Source organism: Centropristis striata, chromosome 4 (genome assembly GCF_030273125.1).
Source record: "Centropristis striata isolate RG_2023a ecotype Rhode Island chromosome 4, C.striata_1.0, whole genome shotgun sequence".
NCBI lineage: Eukaryota > Metazoa > Chordata > Actinopteri > Perciformes > Serranidae > Centropristis > Centropristis striata.
The window spans coordinates 42,100,973-42,128,586 of NC_081520.1; the positions used below are offsets into that span (position 1 = coordinate 42,100,973).

The window sequence follows — 27,614 nt, forward strand, 5'->3', positions numbered from 1 at the left end:
TTACATCCCAAGATAAATACCTACTAAAGATACTATTGGCAGCTGGAAAAAAAACAATAACTAGGAAATGGCTTAACAGAGAGCCACCAACGGTGGGAGAGTGGTCAGCCACTGTAAGAGAGATATATGAAATGGAGATGTTGACTTTTTCTCTAAGATGTATGTTCTGATTTATGAGATTCATATGTTTTGATTGTCTGTGTAAGACACTGGAAAAATTTGAAATATTAAAAATAAAGTTTAAAAAAAAAAAAATCAGGATTGTGTGAACTTGTTTGGCAATTTAACGGATGTTCATTGGGTAAATAGGCTGCACTTCAGCTATAACTCCTTAAATAAAACTATTTTGTCTGTGTAGTAAATATTTACAGAAAATGGGTTTGGGAAACAGCTTATCTCAATTCAAAATATCAGTGATGTGTTCATCAGGACAAATATTTATTTTTGATTTAGTGAAAAAGAAGCAGTTCATTTTCACATCACTTCAAAATGTTACAGGACAAAAAGGGAGAAGAGTTCTTTAGAAACAGCTGAAAACCTTCATTCATTTATTTATTTAGGCCCGTTGTGGAGATAGAAAGCTACTGGGATGATGAGGGAAAGTTAATTATCAGTTGAAACAACATGAAGTCAGTTTCACGAGTAGAACTCAGAGTTTCTGGGTTTTAACTGATGAGTCACTACATCAGTCTGGTGATGATGGTTTTTTTCAGTCCTCAACCTGCTGTCAGTTCAGCTCTGTGTGTAATTGTATCACTGTATTATTATCTGACAGATCAGCGAGCAGCTACTCCGTCATCATGTCGGCTCCTTCTCCTCCTGTTGCATCATTGAGGCTGAGCTCCTCCAACATCTCAGCCAAGGAGACACGAGGAGCACCGTCATCCTCAGCGTCACTCTCCACCGGGATCTTTGATGCATCTGAAATGAAAGAAATATAAATATATAAACAGTACTGGTCAAAAGTTTTAGAACACACCAACTTTTCCAGAATTTAATTGAAAATGATGCAGTTTAATGTCTCAGTGTACTCTAAAATTAATGCACATTTGCAACATTTACAATTCTTTATTGAGCATGATAGTGTTTTGAAAGTAAAAAAAAAGATTCAAAATCACATTTTATGTTGGACTAAAGGACTAAAAAAAGACACAAAATAACCAAAAAAAGACACAAAATGACAAAAAAAAAAAAAGACACCAAAAGACACAAAATGACTAAAAAAAGACACAAAATGACCAAAAAAAGACACAAAATGACAAAAAAAAAGACACCAAAAGACACAAAATGACTAAAAAAAGACACAAAATTACCCAAAAAAGACACAAAATGACAAAAAAAGACACCAAAAGACACAATATGACCAAAAAAAGACACAAAATGACAAAAAAAGACACCAAATTACCATGAACATGAACCATGACATGAAAAGAATTCAAAAATGGACAAAATAGCCCAAGACTCCATAGAGTTAAGTTGTTAACCCATTTCTTGTTCCCTGAAAAAGGCCTACTTGTATAATTCTGAAATGTACATTATTTTCCAGTTTTGGTTAAGCTTACCTTTTTTTATTTACCTCTGGCAGTTCACCACTTACCTTTGGACTCTTTCAAGCTGTTCATTTGACTTGAACTGCTTGAATTTCAATAAAAAACTGGAAAAATTGGGGTGTTCTAAAACTTTTGACCGGTAGTGTATATATAACTCAACCTCTATTCATTAACTATCCAATGCATGGTCTATAATAAACCTGTGTGACAGTAGATGACTCAGTGTGTAGTGTCCGGCTGCTCACCTCTGTAGATGTTGACGTTCTTCCTCAGAGCCTCGTCCTCCTCCAGGTCCTCCAGGAAGTCCTGGAATTGTCTGGAGACAGAAAAGAAAGTTAAAAGAAAACACGTTTCCATGATACTTGGCACAAACTAACTCACCAAAACCATGTTGTGTCTTTATTCACCATTTCAGATTTCAAGTGTTTACTCCGAAACAAACTTTAAGCATTTACACAAAACAGCTGTTTATTAAGTTAGGTCTTTTCTAAGGACAAGTTGTTCTGAAGTCTGTTTTTCTTTTAAACCAACAAGAATTGATCCTGCTCCAGGTATTGCCTGTGTAGCATCCTTTCAGCCTCAGAGCCTTGTTGTTGCCCAGAAAATGATTAAAACACAAATGAGAGACACTACTGAGTGCCAAGTGTTTTAATCATGAAGACCACGGGAGCTATAAATACTCACTAGAGCAGTGGTTCTCAACCTTGGGGTCCTGAGATGATTTCTGGGGGTCGCCAAATCATTTTGGAAGTCAGCTCTGTCTCCACTGTGTTAATGTGTTTTAGTCTTTTTGGTCACTTAATGTCTTTTTTTTTTCATTTTGTGTCTTTTTAGGTCATTTTGGGGTCAATTTGTGTCTTTTTTGGTCATTTTGTGTCTTTTTTTCATCATTTTGTGTCTTTATTTGGTCATTTTGTGTCTTTATTTGGTCATTTTGTCTTTTTTTCATCATTTTGTGTCTTTTTTTAGTCATTTTGTGTCTTTATTTGGTCATTTTGTGTCTTTTTTGGTCATTTTGTGTCTTTTTTGGTCATTTTGTGTCTTCTAGTGATTTTGTGTCTTTTTTTGTCATTTTGTGGTCAATTTGTGTCTTTTCTGATCATTTTGTTTACTTTTTTTGGTCATTTTGTTTCTTTTTTGGGTGATCTGAACTGTGCGTGTGAGATTGTGTTCAGTGAGCGGGGGTCACGGACAACATACATGTTAAATTGGGGGTCTCGACTCAAAAAGGTTGAGAATAGCTGCTCTAGAGTACTGTTGTCAAAATACTAGAATTTCTAACTTTGATACAATACCTTGAAATATTGGCATTCAATACCACTTTTAAAATAGCACAGGGAGCACTCACTCCTCTATAGCATCACTTAAATGTGGGCTTGTGTGTATTTTTTGCCTTATCTTCTTAGCTTCTCCACTAAATGTGAAGTATTTCCAAACAGCAATCCTGATTTCTTTAGAAGCCAAAACTTGTGGCAGAAACTCTGCACTGAGTGTGATTGACTGGCTGCAGACTGTTGCTATAAGCTGCTGCTGGTTGTGTCTCATGTGGTGTTCTCTCTCCTCTTCGCTAGCTCAGATTGCGATAAGTTTAAAAAAAATACAAAGCTGGGCGTTTCTTCCCCTATAGCAGAAAGATAATGAGTGCAGCGAGACCTTTCTCCAGCACCACTGACTGTGGAGACGTGTCCCGCTATGGGAGACTTCTCTGCTGCTGACATTTAAAATAAGATAACACCACAACTAAATCATATTTAAACATAGTGAATGAGACAGGAATACAGCAATCGGGGTGAGTACTGTAGAGTTGTGTCTCAACTCAGCATTGGAAAAAAGAGAGAGTGAGAAATATCAGCTTGTTCTGATGTATCAATGTTGTTGAAAATGAGTACTGAAACTGTCTGAAATATTCAGAATTGTTGCATTACTCCAAGTCTGGAAATAGTCCACAATAAATGGACTCCTGTTTAAGTAACATTTGCTAACAGTGCCCAGCTGTTTATGTCACTTAATAAGCCTTTTTAATATAGAAACACTTAGCCTTATCCTTTTGAAAATAAATAGTTAAACATCAGAGAGATCTGTGATTGTGAGGACAAATTCTGGAAACTTCAATTAATTTACTCTAAGTCAGGGGTGTCAAACTCAAATACACAGTGGGCCAAAATGTAAAACTTGAATAAAATCGCGGGCCAACATTGAACAAATAAACCTTTTAATATATACCAAACATGTTTTGCTTTAACATTAAATATGGAACCAGCAACGCTTATAAACATACAATATATAACTAAATAGTGCAGACATGCAAAATCTAATTTCAAATAAAAAACACATCAATGTCATTAATTTATTAAATAAAAGTTAAATAAAAATCGTATGCCTCTTTTCTATTTGCATCCTTCTGATTTAAATATCAAAATAAACTTGTTCAACAGGTTAATAAATTCTGCCTTTCTTTTCTCCATTTTTGGGAAGGGGTAGCTGGGAGACAGCTCTAGCTTGAGGTTGCTATGACGACTGTCACAGAGGAGCGTTTCTGGGTCCTGTCCTGATTGACGCGCCAAAACAACAGCAGGGCATTGTGGGATTTGTAGTATTAGCGGTAAATGCGCCGTATAATACCGGCGGGTCAGCTTTTATAGTACAATAATTATATAATAATTTGGTATTGCCTCGCGGGACAAATAAAATTACACTGCGGGCCAGAGTTTAACACCTCTGCTCTAAGAGAATCCAGAAGCTCTGCATGATCTCCTACCTCTCATCATCGGTGTCCATGCCCTCACGGTCTCTCGGCATCTCCTGCAGCTTCCAGTTCCTGCGCTTCACCCTCCTGGAGCGGTCGTAGCTCTTCTTGATCAGAACCTTACAGGACGCACATTCACATCGGATTAATTAAAAACACCAAAACACATCGTCTGCTATGCTATGCAGAAATGTCGTTTTTTTTACAAGGATGTGATCAAATCTAGAGTCAGTACTCCATGTCACCACTAGGGGTCAGTGTTCATCAAGAGGACAACAGACAGTCTCACCACATCAGGAACATGGTGAGGGTTCATCTTGTTCAGGTACTCGTCATTGACGTTGGAATTGGCAAAGTCGAATCTGTAGAGCGAGAGAGAAGTAAATGTGGTGTGAAGTGATAAACTGGCAGCCTGCCATCAGCCTTTACTGGCTTTACTGGTCACTCCCTCACTCACCCCAGCACAAAGTCTCCGATGTTGAGCAGGTGGCCCAGGAATGTGCGGCAGTGATACTGTTGACTGGTGTCCATCTCTGAAGTCTTCTGGACCCAGACCTCAGCCAGGGTGTGCTGCCACAAACAAGGGAGGGGAATATAAATATAGTTTTAACCTTTTATCGGGCGAAGAACCTTATTTGGTAACTTCAGCAGATATCTAAACTGGAGTCCCCATGTCTGTCTCTCTTCTCCCAGCTAATCAGCAAAGATCAGGCTACACAGACAGACTCCATGACATCTGACCAATCAGTATGATAATAATAATATAATATTAACTTTATTCACCTTGACCTCCAATGTTAAAATTAAACATTTAGGAAAAACATATTCTTCAGTGACTTGTACCAGGAGAACTTGACTATGACGGCATATTAGGGCCAAGTATGAATAAAAATAAAAATAAAAATCCGGGTGGGGTAATATTTCGAGAAAAAAGTTGCACATTTATGAGATTAAAGTGGCAAATCTACAAGAAAATAAATCACAGATTTACGAGAAAAAAGTGGGGAAAAAAGCTTTTTTCTCACAGATTCACCACTTTAAATCTCATAAATCTGCACGTTTTTCTCGTAGATTTGCCACTTTAATCTGGTAAACTTTTTTTCTAAATATTATTTCTGTATGTTTTTTTTTCACATTCTGGCTGTATGTAATATCCTCCAATATTCTCTAGGGTTGAAATTTGGAATTTGCAAGTATTTCAATGAGTGCCCTATTAAGGGTTAAAGTGGTGAATCTGCGAGAAAAAAGTTGCTTTTTTCCCCACTTTTTTCTCGTAAATCTGCGACTTTTTTTCTAGTAGATTTGCCGCTTTAATCTAGTAAATTTGCAACTTTTTTTCTCGAAATATTACCTGAAGTTACCAAATATAGTTCTTTGCCTGATAAAGGGTTAAAGAAAAAAAAAGTAAAAAAGAAATTGTAAAAAAAAAAAAAAATCAGAAAAAGTCTAGCAGCAAAATTTGCCAAACTCCATCATTAAAGTTAACCAAAAAAAACTTTATTGTACGGATAGATATTTCTAAAAACAGATATTAAATGTGTGTATACCTATTTTTAGAGACATTATCTGTAAAATAACTTATGGTTGTTTACTGTTATTTGAATGTAAGTGTTTTACAATTATTCTTTTTTTCAGTGTATCAGAATAAGTTGTAACTTGCAACCTGGAGGATATTTTCACAATAAGAATGAAGAACAAAAAATGCACAATTGCAACAAAGACAACTAAAAAATGCCTCATATGCTACAAAAACAATGCCTATCTACCAGGTGCCTGTCAGAAAAATATGTTAAATTGAGATTAGTTGTAAAACTTTTTTAAAAAAGTACAATCATCCTCATCCCCCGGGTCCGTATGTTGTTGTTTTTTTTACACATTCTGGCTGTATGTAATATCCTCCAATATTCTCTAGGGTTGAAATTTGGAATTTGCAAGCATTTCAATGAGTGTCCTATTAAGGGTTAAGCCTCCGAAAAAACAAACTGAACAAATTGGTTGAAAAGAACAGTCAGTTGCCTCGATACTGATGCAACACTGAGACAGAGACGGAGAGAGAGACGGTGTCTCCTCAAACATCTTCCCCTGCTGCACAGAAACAAACACTCCTGTGTGTTCCTGTTGTGTTGGCTTGAATCCTGCATACAGACTCGGGGATAATGTAATGCTTCGCTATTGATTTTAGCTTCCAAGAGAAAAGCAATGTTCCCCCATAATGCAATCTGTTCTGCAACAACACACACAAACACAGCCTCCTCACCTTATTGGACCTGATGCCGGCTCCAGCAGCCAGCTTCTGGTTCCTGATGATGTCGATGTCCATCACGATGAACTCCTCCAGCTGCTTCGGGTAGCAGAGGCTGTTGAAGGGGTTCCTCCAGTACGTGTTGTTGTCCACCTCAGCAACTGGTGAGGAAGATATTTGCTTTTTAGCATGCATATTTACAACATTATTAAAGTTAATTTGAGGCCAAGAACAAATTAACTGCCTAAACCTCTCTATGTACACTACCGGTTAAAAGTTTTAGAACACCCCAATTTTTCCAGTTTTTTATTGAAATTCAAGCAGTTCAAGTCAAATGAACAGCTTGAAAGGGTCCAAAGGTAAGTGGTGAACTGCCAGAAAAATAATGTACATTTCAGAATTATACAAGTAGGCCTTTTTCAGGGAACAAGAAATGGGTTAACAACTTAACTCTATGGAGTCTTGGGCTATTTTGTCCATTTTTGAATTCTTTTCATGTCTTTGTAAGTCATTATGTGTCTTTTTTTAGTCATTTTGTGTCTTTAGGTGTCTTTTTTGTCATTTTGTGTCTTTTTTTGGTCATTTTGTGTCTTTTTTTAGTCCTTTAGTCCAACATAAAATGTGATTTTGAATCTTTCTTTTACTTTCAAAACACTATCATGCTCAATAAAGAATTTTAAATGTTGCAAATGGGCATTCATTTCAGGAGTACACTGAGACATTAAACTGCATCATTTTCAATTAAATTCTGTTGGTGTGTTCTAAAACTTTTGACCAGTAGTGTATTTGTTATCATACTGAACTTGGAGTTAATTGCAAACTATTAACACTTGTAGTTTTGGTTTTGTTACATAAGTATTGACCATATTTATTAAGTTATTAACCCCTGAAAAAAATATTGGTATCATGTGAAACTTGAAAATCTATAATGGGCTCCATGTGTCCCCTGTTATATGCCCTCTTCATGATAATTCCATGCAGTAAAATGTGTTTCTTTACCTGTATTTCAATATATCTGCATACTTGGGTCTCTTAACAATCTGTGATTTTCATAACTTGGATATGACTGGAAGTACTCTTATGGATCCAATGAGCCCAATCTTATTCGTGTGCGAGTCCCCATAGAAGCTTTTCTATTGCAGCTCACTGTATAAAGTGACCTGCTGGGACCTCTGGGGTAATTACAGCCTTGTGAAACTTTACAACCACAAACTAGAGACACAGGGCATTCAGAGGAGGCCTATGTCTTTTGCCAATAAGTGTTTTTTTGCAGCAGTTTACAGAACTGAAGTGCCATCCAGTCGCCCAAAATACAGAAAACTAATGCTAAAGGGACAATACTGATGAAGATTAGGATTCATGTGCAACAGCATCCCTCCTCACCATCAATCAACAGGCAGTAATCAGGATAATTATAGATAGAAAACTATAAGTGAATGTCCTAACAGTTGTAGAAGAAGATCGTGCAAAATGAGAGAATAATAAGTGCTTTATAATGACTTATAAAGTGCCAATATGCTACTAATATGCATGCTAATAAGCTACCAGTTAATTGTGAATATATGTCCCCTAATATAAAGAGTTTATTATGTATTTATTACTGACAGCTCAAGTCTAAAAAGACTCTCATTAGCGCAGACAGCCAAGAAGATAAAGTAAAGATAAACTTGAAAAAATGATTCAGTCGTTAGCATTTCATAGACACCCTTTCAAGATTCCTTGATAAATTTCAACATATTCTAAGTTTCTTTATCTAAAAGCCACAAGGGTCATAAAAGTAAGATGAATGTTATTTATCTGTCAGTTTGTTTATATTCCAAATAAGCGAGACAGAACAATGTTTCTGTCTCCGTGAGGCAGACAAACAGCAACACAAATATTTTTAATACTCCAGTTAATTGCCTACTGCATCTGAAATGTGCCGAACAGAGCTCTGCCTGGAGGACGTCTCAGCGATTCAGCCTGCTCCAAAACTTTCTGGAACAAAAATAGCCTGCTCTTTGAGGAGTAATTAAAAACGTGTGTGACGCCGACAAAATGTCAGAATTCTGCTGAGGAGCGCCTCAGCCTCTCACAGAATGAGTGATTACAGCAGATACGGAGGAAACACATCGGCGCTAATTGTCAGCATTCTTGTATTGATTATAAATCTCTCCAATAAGCCAAGTTGACAGCATGTACCAAATCTGTTTTTCTTTTCTCTTTGTGTCTGGTTCTGCAGAAGGAAGCTGTTGAGTCCGACAGCTGTGGGGAGCATGTGGTGAGCAGACTGGGGTCAGCTTAGTGCAACACCGAAGGGTTTCACTCAAGTACTGACTCAGTTAGATCACCATGGTAACACACAGGAGGTGATGCTTCTTGTTAAAATACCCAAAGACAGCAATGCATAAACATGCAAAACTTGTGCCAGAGTGTCAATCTTAAAATACAACAAGAATACAATAATACAAGACTAATAAAATGCAGATGTGGAAACCGAGTCGATTTGTCAATCAATAAATGGAAATTATTTTGATAATTATTTACCTGTTCAAGTCATTATCTAAGCAAAAATGTGTGTGACTTATGTACGGCCGCAAAAAATGATTTTCTGCTCTGTGCAGAAATACAGACTCTGCTTAAAACATAGATAAGCATGTATATTCAGTGGCTTTTTATTGCAAGGTTCATAAACCTTTTTAAAAGGAGAATTTAAGCACTTTCAAAGTACCAAAACGAAAAATGTCCAGATTCTCCAAATCTCTAATCACCACATCTAAGTTGTTAACATTCCGCTTTTCATTTTGGTCAGTCTAGCTCTGGTCCTTTCCACTTTGTGTCCAGTGGAAGACAAACACATATGATGACAGGATCTCTTTTTCAAATATTGAAAGATTTTTGGTTTACATGAGTGATTGTGTGGATAAAACACAAGATTGTGTTGAATAATCAAGCATATTCCAAGGATATATTCAAGCACATTCCTGACCGTAACTACATAAAAGGTTGAAATTAAGCATTTTATTAATTGTTTAAGACTTTGTATGAACCCTGTGTTAGGCATCAAACTTGTGTTCATACGCTTATTGACAGAATAAAAAAACATTCGACAAAAAACTAAACTTGAAGTGTAAGGAAGTTCTTCAGGTTGGATTATGCGAGTGAGATGCAACTGCACTGCAAAAAAAGCCAACTTGTATTTTTTGGCCTAAAACAGTGATTTAAGTTGGTGAAACTTGGAAATATAAATTATATATAAATAATAATGTAAGTTAGCACAACAAAGGAAGCCAGTTGTCTGCTCAAAAACAAGTTGGTGAGTTGTTGTTACTTATATCTTTAAGTTGGGGTTCACAACAAGGGACAATAGTTCTGATAACTCTTATTTCTTTGTTGGGAAATTCGGTCATTAGCGAAAGCTAGCGGCTAACTGATGCTAGCGGCTAACTGATGCTAGCGGCTAACTGATGCTAGCGGCGCTGCTTGTTACAGCTACAAGAGTAGCCATTAGCGTATCAATGCTAACTCAACATTGTGGTCGCAACATTAGCTGACATTTCATAGCGGCGTTACAATCGTGCCAATTCAGCACATTGCAGAAGTTAGCAGAAGTAAGGATTAAAAGTTATTACAATGTTAAATTTCAAGTTCAAAAATCTGAATTCAGAGTTGAGCAGACTCAAAAACAAAACTTAAAATATTTAGTTTAATTGTCCACCTTAAAATTTTGTTGAAGTTTGTTGCCTTGAAATTTTGAGTTCACCCAGCTTTTCTTTTTTTGCGAAGGGTTTTTTGAGACAGGATCCTGCATGGAGCCGGTGCAGACTGCAGCAGCACAGATTAAAACGAGAGCATGTGTGCAAATTTGCATCTGATACGCTTTGTTTCCGACAGCCACAAAGAACTGCCAGGCGGGTCGTTTTAGCATCATGAACAGAAATAGTCTCGTGTGTTTTGCCTCATCTGTTCAGCCTTTATAGAGAACACAAATACAACTATTTAGAATGAATATCAGCCAATAACAAAAGTCTCGCTTCACAGCAAGAGGCTCGCTGGCCTGCAGCTCTTTTGTGTGGAGTTTGCATGTTCTCCCCATGACAGCGTGTCATACACCCGAGTTGGAATAATCGGTTAAGGCAGGGTTTCCAAAGTGTGGTGCGTGGACCCCTAGGGGTGCACGAGCTGCCACTAGGGGGTGTGCAAGATGAAAAATGTAATGGCGGTCTGATAATTACACAATTACATTTTTTTCCCCCCACACAATAAAGACGTGCAAATAAACATTTTCTTTGTAAAATGTGAAATCAAAAACTGTAATATAAATTAATAAATAAATAAATAGAGGCTATTCAAAATGCACTTCATCTTAAAATGAAGCGTAGAAGAAGTTCTCTTCTTCCATGTTTCCAGCCTGTGTTATGATGACGGGTTGTTTAGCTCCACGCTCATTTAAACTTGCTGCAATTTTTGTTCAACGCGGCTCAAAATATTATAACATTTTCCAAACTTATGTGCCTTCTGCCTCTGATCCTGAGCCTGTCATCATCCTCTTTGCTCTTAAAATTGGAAGCTTGCGCACAAATTTGTTGCATTATATTGAAACTGTGTTTCAGATTAATTCAAATGCGAGAGCTCATTGTTGTGATTATATTATTATATGTGTGTTCTGGTCATTTGAGCATGATTAAACATGCCGCCTTTAACCCATTGAAGCCTGGAAAGCGGATACGTTGTTTTGTAGTATTTGTATAAGCTCTCAAATACTTTTTGAATTTCATTTCTATCTACTACAGAGGCTGAAAAATCTATTATTTAGTAGAATCGTTGAAACTTCTGTTGAATTTCCAGAAAAACTTCAGGTTTTAGGGGCTGATTTTAAAATCGCCCAGAGGTTTTACAGGAAGTTTTAGGCGTCAATGGGTTAATATGGCTATAAAAAAGTTTCTTGCATTTTTTTTAAGGTGTGGGGGTGCGTCAACCCGGTGGGGACATAGAAGGGGGTGCGCGGCTAAAAAAGTTTGGGACCCGCTGGGTTAAGGATATGGTTATGGATCAGCTGATGACGGATGAAGCATCCTTAATGAAAAGCTCCAGAAACCTCTGACATGTTGTGAATCAAGTCTTTTATAAAGTTTATACATAGAACTCACAATACTGAATCAGTGAGGGTAGTAATTCAGACTCTGACTCAGCTGACAACAACCAGATCCAGCAGCCTGCAGCTATATTTAACTACAGTGTGATACGCTGTGGTTAAAGTGGACTGTGGTGTCAGCTGGACCTGTGGAGAGGAATACTCACTCTGCAGGGTGTTGGGATCGATGAGGTGAATGGTGCTGGTGACTCGGGCGCACACACACACTTGACCCATGTTCCCCAGGCTCTGCGCCAGCCGTGGTGAAAGGCACACTACGTTGTCCTGGCAACGAGACAAAAACAGGACAACCCGAGTTCAAACTGAGGTCGAAGGGAGAGTAAAAAAGACTTTGGACCGGCCACAAAAGTTTACAATGTATCGGGAAAGAAAGCACTCATTATCCAGCAGCCTGGATGAAAAAAGTTTCTGTTAGAGGCTCAGAGTCTAAAAAACAATCCAGTAAACTGTTGATATGTGATGAAACAAACAAAGCACTATTCAGAGTCCTGTTTTCATTTATTGAAAACACCCTGGATGACCCTGTCAATCAAATCAGCTAAGAAAATACACTTGAATCTTTGTTTATAAGAGTGAAAAATAAAGAACTAAAGCTACATGTCAAACAGGATTTAGCCGCTTATAAATCTGACAAACGTGCCAAGAATCTTACCTTAGTATTAATGTTAAGGTACATTCATTACCGTTACCTGCCACTGTCAGAAACAACTACAACATGAAAGATTGTTGGCCAGCTTCAGGTTTCCATCTGCTCTCTAACACAACATTTATACTAAACTAACACAGTGATTCTTCACAGGTGACATAAAGAAATACAACAGCTCCGGCTTGTCTGAGGTGCTGAGCAGGTTTGGGTGTGTCTCAGCTTTAGTGTGTGAAGAGAGCGTAAGAAATAATAATTAATAAATAATAATAATAAAATAATAAATCACCTTGCAGACAGGTACAATCTCCACAGAGAAGGTGCTCTTATAGTTGAATGTGTTTGAATGGATGTCGTGAGAGATGAGGCGCTGGGACGTCTTTGACCTTTTTAAAAAGAGAAAAGAAAAGAAAGAGTTTATTATTATTTATTTTATCTAAATCAGTCATTCAGAGACACAGAATAGTTAATTAGGGCTGCTTAAAATCATTTTCATGACCAATTAATCACTAATTAATCAAATCATTCATTTCACGATTAATTTTTTCTATAGAAAAATAACAATGTCAGAAAATAGTGAAAAATGTCCAGCCGTTTCTCAGTATCCAAGGTGATAAATGTTTTTCTGTCAAAAACCCAAAGATATTTAGTTTAATATAATATAAAAAAAACAGGAAAACATATTTGAAAAGCTAAAAACAGCATTATTTTTCGAACATTTTTGCATGAACATTTACTTTAATAATGAAATGATTTCTCTGAATAGTTGACGACTGTTTCTGTTGGCCGACTAACATCAGTCAACTCATCGTTGCAGCTCTTTCCCAACAAAAAGGAACTGAGTGCAAGAAAATGTTCTGCACACATGGAAAAGATTCGTATAATGTGCAGTCTGAACTCAGCTGACCTGTTGAAGGTCATGACCGCATGTGGAGGAACTGATGAAGCAACAATTGAGTTTTTATCATTCAGAAAACACCTGCAGTTTTGTTTTGCAAACCATTACAAAATTATAATGCTATTGTATAAATTCTGTTATCCAACTATATTGTTTTTACATGCATTTTCTTTTATTAAGACATTTTTTCCAGTGTTATGAATTTGCCAACTCTCTCTCTAGATTTATGGACTGCTCCGGCCCTTTAAATAGCAGCTAGCGTCAAATTTAGTGACTTAGAATTATCAGAGAAAATGAGAGAAATATATTATTGTAATTAGTTTTCATGCATGCTGCTCAGAGCCATCACAGCCCACAGCTCTTCTGCCAAGAGAGTCTCCCCCCTCCTCTTGAACCTTGAGCAGAGAGACTACACAACCTGTCAGCTGCTGCACAGGAACCTCCACAATATGTCAATGAGCCGATGATGTCATACAGCAACTTTTAGAGCTAGTACTTGCAACTTTCTTTGGGAAAGAGTTGGCAATGCTGATTTATTCACTCCAACCCACATTCTGTGCCTCTACGCCTACTGGCAAATTATGTTTCTGTCACATTTTCTCTCTTGCTCATAAATGTCTGGATTGTTGGATGAGGACTGAAAGAAGGCAGTCACAATCAGTTTGAATCCTCTTGAAATTAGCATTTAAATAAGAGGGGGAATGTTGTTCTATGTACTGAAGCCTCATGAGGACCATGTTCTGGTGGACTCAGACTGAAGCGCTGCTCACCTGCCGGGCACGGTGCACTGGAGGAAGTCCACCATCTTCTGAGCGTGCTGCTTGGAGCCAAAGTAGAAATCAATTCCATCTGGGACAGAACAGAAATACCATCAAACACCTCGCACCAATAAACTCAACAAAGGCACGCTTCACGGGTCATCGCCGTTGCAGAACACATATGCAAGCAAACACAAGCACACAAGAGCAGATGAAGACTGGAGGAAATATGGCAGCCACATGTTGGAACCTCCGTAGAGCTTTTTAAGTCCTGCCGAGACATGGAGATGATTTAAATTATAGCATCAGCCAAAAACTCCACTTCACAGCCGCGTCCAAGAGCACAGAGGCCTGCCGCTGAGCTGTCACTCAACGCACAACACGTGTGCTGAGTGTGTGTGATGCAGCAGTTTGCGTCTCTAAATAGGGAATGAATCAAGCTTGCATTGCAGGAATCTGGTGTGGCATGCCTGCTCTGATTACAGCACGCTGATTAGATGCAGGACGCATGGCCTCACACGAGGAGGACAGCTGTATGGGCTGATTGGCGCCGGTGATATGCATGCATGGCTTGCCGTCTGGTACGAGGTAATTAACACTCGACACATCATTATGTTCTGCTCAGTTTTAATCCACATTAGTTACACTGGTGACGAATCAGACAAGTTCCCCGCGTCTCAGTGTAATTCGGTTAGAAGCCCGGAGGAATAGAGCGCCACCCCTCCCTTTAAAGCTCAGGCATGGAGAAATTAAATACATAAAACCATATGTCATTGACCTACCATTGATTTCTTTGATGTTGAGGGCGTTCTGGTGGAGTTTGTGCTTGAGGATCAGCTGCTCTAGATAGTAGAATGTCTTTTTATGAACCGTCTGTGAAAATAATCAGATGTTTCTGCATCATCATACAGAGTTTCATACAGATGCTTCCAGCCCCATGCCCAATTATTTAAACGTTTACTGGTATGAAACTGTGCATCTGCTGTAACCTGTCGCCATTCTTGACCTTTCAGAAAAACATCTGGCTTAAGACCTTCAGCCCCTGAGGACATATTGATAATTCTACTTCTGGGAAGACACATTCTGCAGGAAAGCTCTGCTGGTAAACAAGTGACAACAAGTTCATGATTTCAGTAAGCTGCTAATTCCCAACTTCCTGTACATTTCATTCACAGTAAAAGCCTTTCAGTGAAGAAAAGTGACCTTGGCTTTTATTGTGAAGTAGCTTTAGAAGGCATCACGTTATATAATCACCTGGGGTATCTTAGTTTAAGGACTGCAAGTGGTAACAGAGGCTGAAGGTTTTAATCTACAATCGGACTGAATTCCTGAGTAATACTCCCATAAGATCTCTGTCGCACAGCAGCTAAGCCTGGTTTACCTCCGCACATAGGACTTACTGCTGTATTTCCACTTACCGAGGGCTCTAAGTTTGTTTTACATAAAACCCCCACAAACACAGCTTCAATTTATAACATGCAATTGCAAAATTAACACAAAATAACAGATAGTGAACAGAGAGTAAACGTCAAAATGCAAAAATGAGAGGTACAAAAATATACAGACTTAAATGGGAGTGAATTACAGGGTCACAGTTGCATTGTAGAAGGAGCAAACATGCAATGGGCCATCATTTTAGTGAATATGTGTGTATGCAGCCTTTGTAAGCTTTCAGTATCAATTTACTTGCATGCATGTTTTCAGTCCACTTTTTATGCCCTTTTGCTACCAAGACTACCAGATTAACAGATCAAACACATTGACAGAATAAAACTAATTAATAAAATACTTCTTTAGAAGCAAGGTTATAATAGTTTTGGATTTTTCATTAGTTTTAGTTTTAATTTTGTTGTCAATTGTTGTTTTCAAATTCAGTTAGTTTTAATTAGTTTTTAGAGTGAGTTTGTTCGTTTTGATTAGTTTTATTTTTTGGAAAATGCTTAGTTTTAGTTTAGTTTTTATTAGTTTTAGTGTTAGTTTTAGTTTTTTGTAATGGGGTATTTTTTGGGTGCCAGATTCAATAAGGTCACAATAAATGTTTCCTTTATTTCCTCTGTCTGATCCATCTGAGCCCTAATAAATTTACTAAGTCATAAAACCAGATAGATGAAATAAATTTCATATCAACCAAAAAGGTTTATGTATGAAAAAAAGTTGTCAAAGACGAAAACTAAGGACATTTTCACTATAATTTTAGTTAGTTTTGTAACCACACAATACAGTTTCAGTTAGTTTCCGTTTTTCAAAAAACAGCATAAAACATGCATGAATGCACAGTTTTAAAAAGTTTGATAATGCAAGTAGAGTAGGTAGAATAAATCAGCAGACAACCAAAATGAGACAAACTACAGATACTTAATTTATTTATTTAATTCAGCTGCAGACTCCTACCTTCTGCCTGACTTGGACCACGGCCTTCCAGAAGTCCTTGGCTTCCACACGGTGGCAGTCGTCACACATCTGGTACTGGACGACGAACTCCACCACAAACACCTGCTGCAGGATCGCTCCGTTCATCACCTGGAGAGGAAACACAGCAAACAGTCACACAGGATGCAAAACAAGCTTTAGCCATCGCAGCTCCAAAACTGTGGAATGAATTGCTGCTGCACATCAGACATCCTCCTCACCGTCTCATTTTATGTGAATATTTCTATTGGGTTTTATAATACATACAACACAAGAACATCCATGAACTCAAACACATCCAGAAACTCAAAATGTATTGTGCGCACACCATAAAATCAATAAGAAATAATAATAATAAAAATAAACATGATTAGAATGTCCCAAATATATTAGCGTTAATGACAATAAGAAAAATAAACAGACATTCTGACACAAAGAAAAGCAATAATGCTAAAACTTCACAAATGATGCAAATCAGCTATACAAAACCGACAGAGGTGAACAGAGAAGTAAAAACAAAAAACAGTAAAATAAATAAGTAAATAAATAAATTCACAGGGCCCTTGAAATCATTTAGTCTACGGGGAACGGTCTCATTTTAAATCTCTTCTTAAAACCCACCTCTTCTCGTTGGCTTTTAACACCACGTAGAGTGTTGATTTTATGTTGATTTTATGATTTTTTGTTTTTATTTGTATACATGCATATTTATTTTTGTGCGGGCAGTACATTTTACATTTTATTTTATTTATTTTTATCCCATTTTAATTTATCTTATTGCATCTTACTGTTCTATTGTTTACTACATCTCTTTGTATTGTGTTATGTATTTATTGTTTGTGCAGCACTTTGGAAACCTTGTGTTTGCTAAAATTGTGCTCTATAAATAAAGGGGATTGAATTGGATTTTTTTTTTTTTTTTTAGGTTTTATTTTATTTGCACAGTTAGAATGACATAAAATGACAAAGATAACATATAATGTAAAGTGCAGGGAGAGGCAGAAAACCCAATTGGGCTGATTTAAAGCCTCCACCTAAAATTTCATTAGAAAGTAATAAACTGATAATAGAAAAACAAATGTATAACATCAACAAGTTATAATGACAAAAACAAAAACAAATTAAAAACAAAAATGAACATGTTAAAAAAGTATATTTGTGTGTGAATTAGAATTTCAAAGCAGCAGTTAAATGAGCTTTCATACATCTTTTGAAGCATTTTACAGAGATGGAGTCCTTTGCCAGATGGGAAAAGGTTTTTATCCATAATTTATTCCCTAAATTGAACAATAAATTGACCTCTGCATGTCAGAAATCTTGGAGGATGAAGATCTAAAGATTGACGTGTTGAATAAGAGTGAATCTGAGAATTAAATTTAAAATAAGTCTTAAAGTGCTTTGGAAAGTTTTCATGATCTGAATATACCTTAAAAATAAAAACACATATTTGAGAAATATTGATGTCATGAACAGTAAGTATTTGGAATTTCTAAAAGAGGAACAGATGATCATGTGACTCAGATCTGGTTCCATCCTAACAAAACGTTTCTGAAGAACCAAAACTCTATGGAGTGTAGTAGGAAAGGTGCCCAAACTATACTACAATATGAAAGATATGGATAAATTAAACTATAATAAAGTGTATGAAGATTATGCTCCAACTGCAAGCCAAATGGTGACAAAAAAAAGTTGTGTGGATCCATGTGAGCAGTGGGATCTGGAGACGCTATTATACAGACCCTCCAACAGGACAAACAAAAGAGTTGGCCCCGAGAAGCGCAGGACTCGGGTTCTCACTAAAGGTCAACCAGATGAGATGACAGCCGCTGGCAGAAACTCACTTCTTTCAAACACACATAACTCCATCTTCAAAGTTTGTCTCAATGCCACAGAATGCCACTGACAGTAATTAGATGTGCGTGTTACACCATGACATTATTATTTTCAGATATTTTAACACGCAAGTTTAACTTCAAACATAAACTTTGCTTGGTGCCCATTCCTACCTAAAAATAAAAGCCAGATAACCTTTAGATGAGAAGCTGTTGCCTCTCAGGTCAGTTTTAATCCGTTAGTTTGAATGTCACTCTCCCACACTTATCACTTCCACTCTGCTCTCTTACCTCTTTCTGGATGGTCACTTTCATCTTGATCCTTTTGGAGTGAGGCTCCGTCCACAGGAAGCCAGCATCGATGAGACGCACCTGTCAGGAGAGACGTGTTTACATTATTTACATAGCTTTTTACATTATTTTCATTACTGGTGTTTTTTAAATCTAATTTAATTTAATTTTTTTTATCTCTTACTTTTTATGAGTCTTTATCTAATTAGTTTTATTCCTATTTTATTCTATTTTATTTTATTTTTTTACTGTTTTTAGTATTTTATTGTTGTCATTGTTTTTATTACCTATTTGTGTTTGATTTATTCTATTTTAATAACTGTACAGCACTTTGGTCAACTGAGGTTGTTTTTAAATGTGCTCTATAAATAAAATTTGACTTGACTTAAATCCTATTGACCTTTTGTTATCGATTTTCATCATTTTATCTAAAATATTTTTTGTATTTAGTTTTGCAAAATTATATTTATTATTTTTTAATTCTTTAAGTCTTTTTTAATTTTTTGTTGTTGCATTTTAGCTATGTGAAGCACTTTGGGCTCCATGTTTGTATGAAGGGTGCTATATATATATATATATATATATATATATATATATATATATATATATATATAAAGAAAGTTGAGTTGAGTCAAGTTGAATTGTTGAACCTATGAAGCATCACGAGCCCCGATGGAATATTCAGAAGTACTTTACAAGTACTGTTATGAACACAGCGCACCTCATTATGACAAGTTGGATTAGAGAGGTGAACACAATATTATCAAATGTGCATATATATATATATATATATATATATATATAATAACGATAGGAAAGTAAACCAGTGAGATCTGTTTGTAAAAAGTGAAGTAAAAGGCAGGTCTGAGATCAGTTTTATTTAGCTTCACGTTTTTAACTATCACAAGCCAACGCTAGTTAGCAACCTTAGCTAGCAAGAACTTTTCTGGGGGAAAACCTGTAATGCAATCCATGACCTGCAAAGAATACTAGAAATGTTAAGAAACAGTGTTTATTTTTTATTTAAAATGTGTTAAAGGCTTTGATTAATAATTTTATTATTTATTTACATTTTTTAGCCTCTTCTTAATACATGAACTTAAACAAAACACCTTCTATTGTTGGTCAATTGTATGCTTGACTACAAAAAAACAAGTATAAGCTCCAATTTTTCACTGAAACAGTTGCTGCATGTGTGAAAGTTTTCATCTGCACACCTCCATAAAAAGGAAATTGTGATTGTCAAACATACAGTACTGACTGTTTTGTAATGTATTTATAAAAATCAAAATAAACAGGCTCAATAATAACTTGGTAATGAAACAACCAAATGTGCCATTGACTGTTGGGAAATTGAGTAAGAATTGTACTTACTTTGGTCATAGAGCTCTTAATTTTCTTCAGGCAAAGTGCCAGAAGTTCTCTGGACTCCAGAGCACACTGCACCCAGCTGGCTGGAGGCTGCAGGTACCTGCATGACAGAAGAACAAGTACAGTCAAGCCTGAACTTTACCAAAACATTTGTCAAGAAATTGTTTTGTACCCGTTTCTAGAAAGAAATAAGACAAACCTTTCACACTGCTTGCAGAAGTGCACTGTGACTTGCTTGGGGATTCCCTCGGAGATGTCCACCTGAGTTCTCAGGCAGGCGACACACATGTTGGCCGGGTTGGGAGGGATGGGGATGCCACAGGTACAGCACAGGCTAGGGGAGAGAGGCTAAATGTTACTGTGTTTTCTTCAATCTTTCTATCAGCAGTTGGTTTCTCTACACTTTAACATATTCAACAAGTTAACCACGAGACAGCTCGCTTTAGTATGAGATCATGAATTGAAACAATGAACATATAGATGTCGAAGGTTTTGCCAAAACAACACAGACTGTTTAAAAAAAACTGCTCCTAGTTGCTGTATCTGGTGGGAGGGGAAAGCTTTGACATTTAAGACTTAATAACAAACACGCAAACAGCAACCTTTCAAAAAATACTTGTGACCGTTTATCTCTCAGATTTGGGACATTTCAGTTGCAGTTTAGATGGGAACTGTCTCAGACTGACTCTTTATTTCATTTCTTAGTAAAGGTTGCCTTCAGTGCTCCAAACAAAACTGTTAACCAGCAATTTCTGAGGACTCATAATGAAAATATAACAGTTTGTGAATACAGCTTATGGTTGTGTGGTTGCTTTAGCTTTTGAATGCGGTGCGGTGCAGAACTCAACTGTTGAATCCAATAATCAGCGCTTGGCTTAGATGACCAGATCTCCAGGATATCCAAAGTGATAATTATTGTGAAAATGTTAGAGTAGGAGAGCTTCCTGGACTCAGATCGAGTTGGTTAGAGATGCTCTCTGGAAACTGATTATTATTCTGTACTAGAGTTATATGTCATGAAAAGGGCTTTTGTGACAACCATATATGAAGAGGATGCTATAATACATCTGTCAATAAGTCAAACTTTCCTCACTGTAAACAGTTTAACTTTACAAACACAGGCAACACTGATATCTTTCATAATGATAAACAATACACCCTTTTAAGAGCAATGAACTTTTAATTCCTAAAAAGTATTCACGAGTGTGTAAACAATGTAAAGACATCCTCAATAAATAAAACAACAGAAATGACAATAAAACGTGTATTTTCTTTATTTCTTAGGCACTGCCAGGTTTTATAAAGCCCTGCTGTTTGTCAGACATCAGGTTGGCTAAAGTGTTGGTGACATTATTAAGTTAACAAACCTGCATGTAAACACAGCAGGTAATATTAAGAGCAGGCAAAACATTTTGTGATTATTGAGACAGGACTAACTGGCACATTTAACCTTGTGAACCCAACACAGGGAACCATAAACATTCTTTACAAAAATAATCGCACAGACGTCCCATTTAACAGAAAGAAACTGTAAAAACACTTCTGTTATACTAGGTGATGTTACAGAGACAAGTAGTTATATTATTAATTTAATTATCTTGTTGGGGAAAAGATTTATTTTTAAAGCTGTCAATGCAGATTCTTTGAATATTAATCAATTTAGGATGCTTATTAAACGTTATTTTGTTTTGGAAGGTTATATTGCTAATAGGAATGGTGATGTTGGACGGTTTTTGGAAAGGTGGGAAAGGTTTGTTGAAGTGGAAGGCTGGCATTTAACTTAACCCTTTTTTATTTTTTCTTGATTTATCAAGTTTACTGATATACTGTATGTTTTATGTGGTAATTATGTTTGATGTTTTGCTTGTGTCTTGTTTAGTTTTGATGTGTTAAGGTTCTTGTTTATTATTGTGGTTTTATTCATTTATTTGGGTTGGTTTTGTGATTTTGTTGCTGTGTTTTTTTGTTTTGTTTTTGTTTTTCTCTCTGTGTTTGTCCATTGGTGATTTGTGTTGTGTTTTGTCTAAATTAATAAAAAAAAAAAAAAAAAAAGAAACTGTAAAAACAGGGATTTTTACAGTTTGAACTTGATTCCTTGATCAAGACTTCATCCACACATAATGAATATAGAGCCAATAATCAGGACTGACAACAGATTCGAGTACATATATACAATTAAATATATGTTTACTTACATGTTCCCCTGGCTGCTTGTGGCAGGAGCTTGCATGTACTCCATCCTTCAGTGTGGAGGTCAGGTCAGTGGATTTATGAGCCCTGTGGACAGAAACATGACAGATTTAACAGGCACAGTTTTGACAGCAGCAAGTCTACAAGTGAGTTGCTAACGTTAGCATGTAGCTAGAACTGTTTAACAACGACTGGTATTGTTTTTAAAAACAAGCAAGTCATATAATATGATCAGAAACAGATAATACAGTTGTATAAAGACACTTTCTCGTTAAAAAGATGCTGTTCATGCTCTGTAGTCACGCAGTGCTAACTGATGCTGATGTTAGCATTAGATGCTAAATTGCTAGTTTTCCGAGTGATTCTAAAAGATATTCGGGAAGAAACGAGCACAAACTGTCAACCGGAAGTATTCCGTAACTACAGATGCTACAAACGAGTGATGACAAAACTTACTGGAGTTATTTTGATGGGAAATCTACAACACAGCGTGAAGTAAAAGTCCTCCACGTTTTCCACGCTGAGGACCGAGGGAGGCTTGGTGACGTCACGCAGGACTCAAGGACCCCGGGACTGTCTTTGTTCGCCTGAATAAATATCCTTTATTAATTAGTTGTTGTTGTTTCAAAGCTAATAAAGGGAAAGTTAGAACATATCCGGCATTAAATGATTGCATTAACCAATCCTCAGTACCGAACAACATTCAACTGTACAGAACAAAAGACATTTAAGGAAAATAAAATACGTTAGGTACTTAAGTTCTGCCCTGCAGCAATGCAATATTAGGTCATAAAAAATGTGATATGCTACATCTGACCAGTGAATAAATAACTGAAACATTTTTTTTGAGAAATGTTTACAATATTACAGCATATAAGACCTTAATTTGTATTTAGGATTCCATAGGTGCATGTAGTAATTAACACACTATCTGGAACTAATTGCAAATAATTTTGTAATTAACATTAAAGTAAGGAGAGTATAGCATATATTTAATTGATTTAAGTATATTTGCTTTAGGAAGTTTTGTTTGAGTTAAGAGAGGTACTGTCTACAGCATCGTGGTCAGGTTAATGTTAAATTAAGTGTGGTGCAACAGATACATTCATTCATTATCGTTAACCAATTAGTCACCAATTAAATCTAAGTGCATGTTTTTGGACTGTGGGAGGAACCGGAGTACCCGGTGAGAACCCACGCTGACAACATGCAAACTCCACACAGAGGGAATTGAACCAGCAACCCTCTGGCTGTGAGGTGAGGGCGCTAACCACTACACCAAGCCATGTCATTTCACAGCCAGATTTTAAGACTAGCATTTCCTTTATATCTAAACAAAATTTAACAAAAGTTCGTTTTCAAAACTTTCAGTTGATATAATTTTAAACTTGTTGCCCTTTAAGGGTTTGTGAGGCCCCTGCTAAGAATATATCAATCCATGGTCTTTGTGCGCACCTGTGGTATGGCAGCTCTCTAGATGCCTTCACGTGCTGTCGGAAGAACGCACATTAACGGTTAAGTAGCAGAGGCACAATGACAAGAAGCGTGGGAAGACTCACAGCTCTACTAACTTCTTTAGTGAAAACCTATTTGGTAATAAACCCATTTGATTTCTAAAAGTCCTAAAAACCTTTGTTTATTTAGAAAAGATTCTTATTGAAATTTTGCAAATTTTCAACAAACAGGCAAAACAAACATTTACAAACAATCCCTCCCAAAAAAACAACATCCTCGGCAAAAGAAGAAAAAAACTTGAAATTTAAATGAAATAGCCCAATTGATATTAAAAACAGTAAATTATATTCCCATAATATTGAGAATAAAATATTATAAATATATTAATATATATATATAGATATAATATATATGTGTGTGTGTGTATATATATATGTATATATATATTAATATATATATAATGTTATATATATATATAACATTTACAGTGAAACACAATAAAAATTCAAATCTGTATAAAATAAGAATACAAAAATAAATAATAAAAAAAGAGAAATAGAAAGAAGATCATATACATATGTATATATATATATATATATATATATATATATATATATGTATATGATCTCATTTTTTATCAACAATTGCCTATGTGTGTGCATATATATATATATATATATATATATATATATATATATATATATATATATATATATGTATATATATGTATATATATATATATATGTATATATATATATATATATATATATATATATATATATATATATGTGTGTGTGTGTGTGTGTGTGTGTGTGTGTGTGTGTGTGTGTGTGACAAGCTGCAAGCTAGTGGGGGAAAACATTTATTAGGCCACTAAATCACACTGGCGCCTTAGGACCATGGAGTTAAATCCGAGCTGCACCTGAAGGCAGCACGGCCGTTCAGTCCGTCAGCAGCAGAGAGTCGCAGCCAGTGTGGCAGCTGGGAATGTGGGGCTTTCAACACACACCGCCGCTATTTTCAGGACTGGGAACCGTTGCGGGGCTGGCCGGGAACTGAGACTCTGCCCACGGCTCCACTCGAGCCAGAACACTGGCCTCATCATCTTAAAGTCCAGAAAGGGCGATCCGGGTTTCTCTCCGGGGGGAGTCGGTGTGCAGAGCATCAGATGGTGAACGCACCGCCGCGGGTTGCTCACTGCAGGGCTGCATGCTAGAGGAACCAGCCGGAGCACCTCACACCTCACCTCCCGCCTGGTGGGTCCGCTTAAAACACAGGGACTGGTCACTGGTGGGGTCTGCATGTGTCCCGGTGTGCACCGCTCGGGTAGATGTGTCTGTTTCACCGCAACCAAAGCGCTCACACCAACGACGATGGAGTGAAATCTGCGGCGGGGGCGAGCGACACACAACCTGCCGCGATTTCCTGCATGTAAATAAATAAATGATAGAGGATACAATGACCCTGCTGTCCCTGTTAGGTCGGATCATGCGTTATTTTCTGCTCAGACCGGAGACCTTGTTCCTGCTCTGCATCAGCCTGGCTCTGTGGAGTTACTTCTTCCACACGGACGAGGTGAAGACCATCGTCAAGTCCAGCCGGGATGCGGTCAAGATGGTCAAGGGGAAAGTGGCGGAGATGATGCAGAATGAGCGGTTCGGAGGGCTGGACGTCCTGGACGCGGAGTTCTCCAAGACCTGGGAGTTCAAGAGCAACAACGTGGCCGTGTACTCCATCCAAGGCCGGCGGGAACACATGGAGGACCGGTTCGAGGTGCTGACCGACATCGTCAACAAGAGTCACCCCTCGATATTTGGGATTTTTGATGGCCATGGAGGAGAGGTGAGGACCGTGTGGTGTCTTTATTCTAGTCTAGTCTCTCTCTCTGAGACTTCAACACTAACACGTGTGTGTGTGTGTGTGTGGGGACCCAGGGGCCCCAGTTGGAGCTGCAGGGCCCCCAAAAATGAGCCAAGATGCCTTTTTATGTGATCTCCAAGTGTATATTTATCAGTGTTTTGCATCTTTTTCTGTCAGGTCTATTTTACTGTGATTTAATGTATTAAATCCACAAGTGAGAAAAAGTGGAGCAAGCCAAAACTGTTCTACGTAGACTTTTTAGGGATTTATAAGATAAAATAATGCTTGTTTGGCAGCATCAAACAATTACACTTTTTTTAGACAGATAAATAAATAAATAGCTTCATGAAGTGCTGAAAATGATGTCAAATGTCCATCAGAGTATGTTAGAGCTGATTAACAGCCTGTTTTTTTTTTTTGACAAGCTGCCACAGTTTTAGACTTTTCTAAACAAATGTTTGTCAGCTGATGAATGATTGATGTTAATGATAACTAATTTATTACATCATATTAGATTCATGTAAGATTAATGTGTGAAGTTGTGATAAAGTTGCAGGGCCGCTGCTGGGCCATTCCTCCCACTCTTTAAACTATGTGGAGCTTTTTTCTCTGCTTGAGCACTACCTGCCTGCAGATTTGTATATGCAATTTGAGCAAACATAAATTCAGGAATATGCAACATATAAGCACAGAAATGATATAAAAAAAGACAAACACCCTGTTTAGACTTTGTTTTAAAATGCATCTTGCCATTTACACCTGTGTATCATGCCTCTCTAAGGGTAACCAACAACTTGAGTAGCTAGTTGCTATCTTGCTAGCAATAGCCTCATACCTCATGTACATCAGGTCTCGTCTCTTTTTTTTTTTTACCACTGTCATCATAATGACCACCACATGGCTGCACTGATGCTGTATTTTACTCTTTCATCCTTGTCGGGGATGCATCAACGTTTTCACTGCTAAATATATGTGGTCAAATGCATTCTTGACCACCTCGGCAAAGGGTTTGAGATCTGATCACGATGCATCTTGCACCCTGTTTACACTGTATTCAGCGCTGACCACTTGTGAACCGATCGCCCAAGACACATTTTAAAACCAACAGGGTCAACGGGGTCAAAGCCCTCTGGAAGCTTTGTTTCCACTCCGTGGTACAGTTTGACCTGCCTCAACTTGCTTGAAAACCAACTTTTTGGTTGTTTTTTTTTATTGGAAAAAGTTGTTGATAGTACCTGATGCTTGGTTCTTTTTTTTAAACCACCTTGGTGGATAGTGGACCGATACTAGAAGGTTGAGCTAAAACACTGCAGACCGCTTAGTTGTCAAAGAAAACCATAACTCTGCTCATTCTGCACAAACTCGCCATTTTTAAATAAAGCTACTGTTAATAGGGACCCATTTTTTTATTAATACAACCCAGCTTTTTAGAAATAGACCTCCACACAGGGCCATGGTGATAAAGTGCAGACATTCCTCTGTATGGGTGATGATTAGAGGGTCCAGTGAGGACAGAGCAACACACTCTGTGTCACGTTACATGCAATGTTGCTATGAATATCAGCTAAGAATCCCACTTACTTTGGCGGGGTACTATCTGCAGTGGAAACTATAAAAATGAGAAAAGCTGAGTTGTACCATGCAGTGGAAATAAGGAATACGAAGAAGAAGAAGATTACTTTATTAATCCCACAATGGGGAAATTCCATATCTGCATTTAACCCATCCATTTTTTCACACAAGTGAACACACCATGCAAGGATTCCTCCTGATTCCTAACCTCTAGGCCACAGACTGCCCTAAGACAGGAAATTTAAAAAAACCCTTCTTTAACAACTTGTTGATATTGTGTGTCAATGCTGCATATTCCCATACAAGGACAAACCAGCTGACACAGAGAGACTGGAGATGTTGTGGCCTGAGTTGGATATCCAGCCTTGGACATTTGTAATCAAGTATTTGTAGATAAGTGGAGCAGGGGCCCAGGATCCCCAGCGGTGGATAGGATCCTGTAACTCCTTGCTGCAGCCCTGCATACACATTCACCCACACTGAATCTGTTCTCCTCCAAAAGGCAACTACATCCTGTCTATTTACAGCTTAAAAATAATGCCAAAAATATCCATCTTTTGGGTTTTTTTGGCCAAAACAACATTTTTAGGATGCAGACAGCAAAGGCCCCACGGTCTAACATGATTATAGCTGCAAGGAGGAGGATGAACCAGCATCTACACA

The 27,614-nt window shown here is 37.3% G+C and overlaps 2 protein-coding genes across 2 annotated transcripts in view; one reads left to right on the forward strand and one right to left on the reverse strand.

Moving 5' to 3' along the window:
- Window positions 1–421: 421 nt before the first annotated feature.
- On the reverse strand, window positions 422–22,181 carry nmd3 (NMD3 ribosome export adaptor). Its single transcript, XM_059331326.1, has 15 exons — window positions 22,070–22,181; window positions 20,074–20,208; window positions 19,878–19,974; window positions 18,504–18,584; window positions 16,363–16,491; window positions 14,754–14,844; window positions 13,984–14,062; window positions 12,605–12,701; window positions 11,819–11,936; window positions 6,554–6,699; window positions 4,754–4,866; window positions 4,586–4,658; window positions 4,309–4,415; window positions 1,796–1,866; window positions 422–921 (listed from the first exon to the last, which is right to left on the reverse strand). Exons 1-15 carry the CDS (start codon window positions 22,111–22,113, stop codon window positions 788–790), a joined length of 1,515 nt encoding a protein of 504 aa, XP_059187309.1. The 5' UTR covers window positions 22,114–22,181; the 3' UTR covers window positions 422–787.
- A 2,281-nt stretch (window positions 22,182–24,462) lies between these two features.
- ppm1lb (protein phosphatase, Mg2+/Mn2+ dependent, 1Lb) overlaps window positions 24,463–27,614 on the forward strand; it is a 66,175-nt gene continuing 63,023 nt past the window's right edge. Inside the window, exon 1 of the mRNA XM_059331331.1 lies at window positions 24,463–25,361. Coding sequence (XP_059187314.1) covers window positions 24,963–25,361 — 399 coding nt within the window. The 5' untranslated portion in view covers window positions 24,463–24,962. The remainder of the gene's footprint in view (window positions 25,362–27,614) is intronic.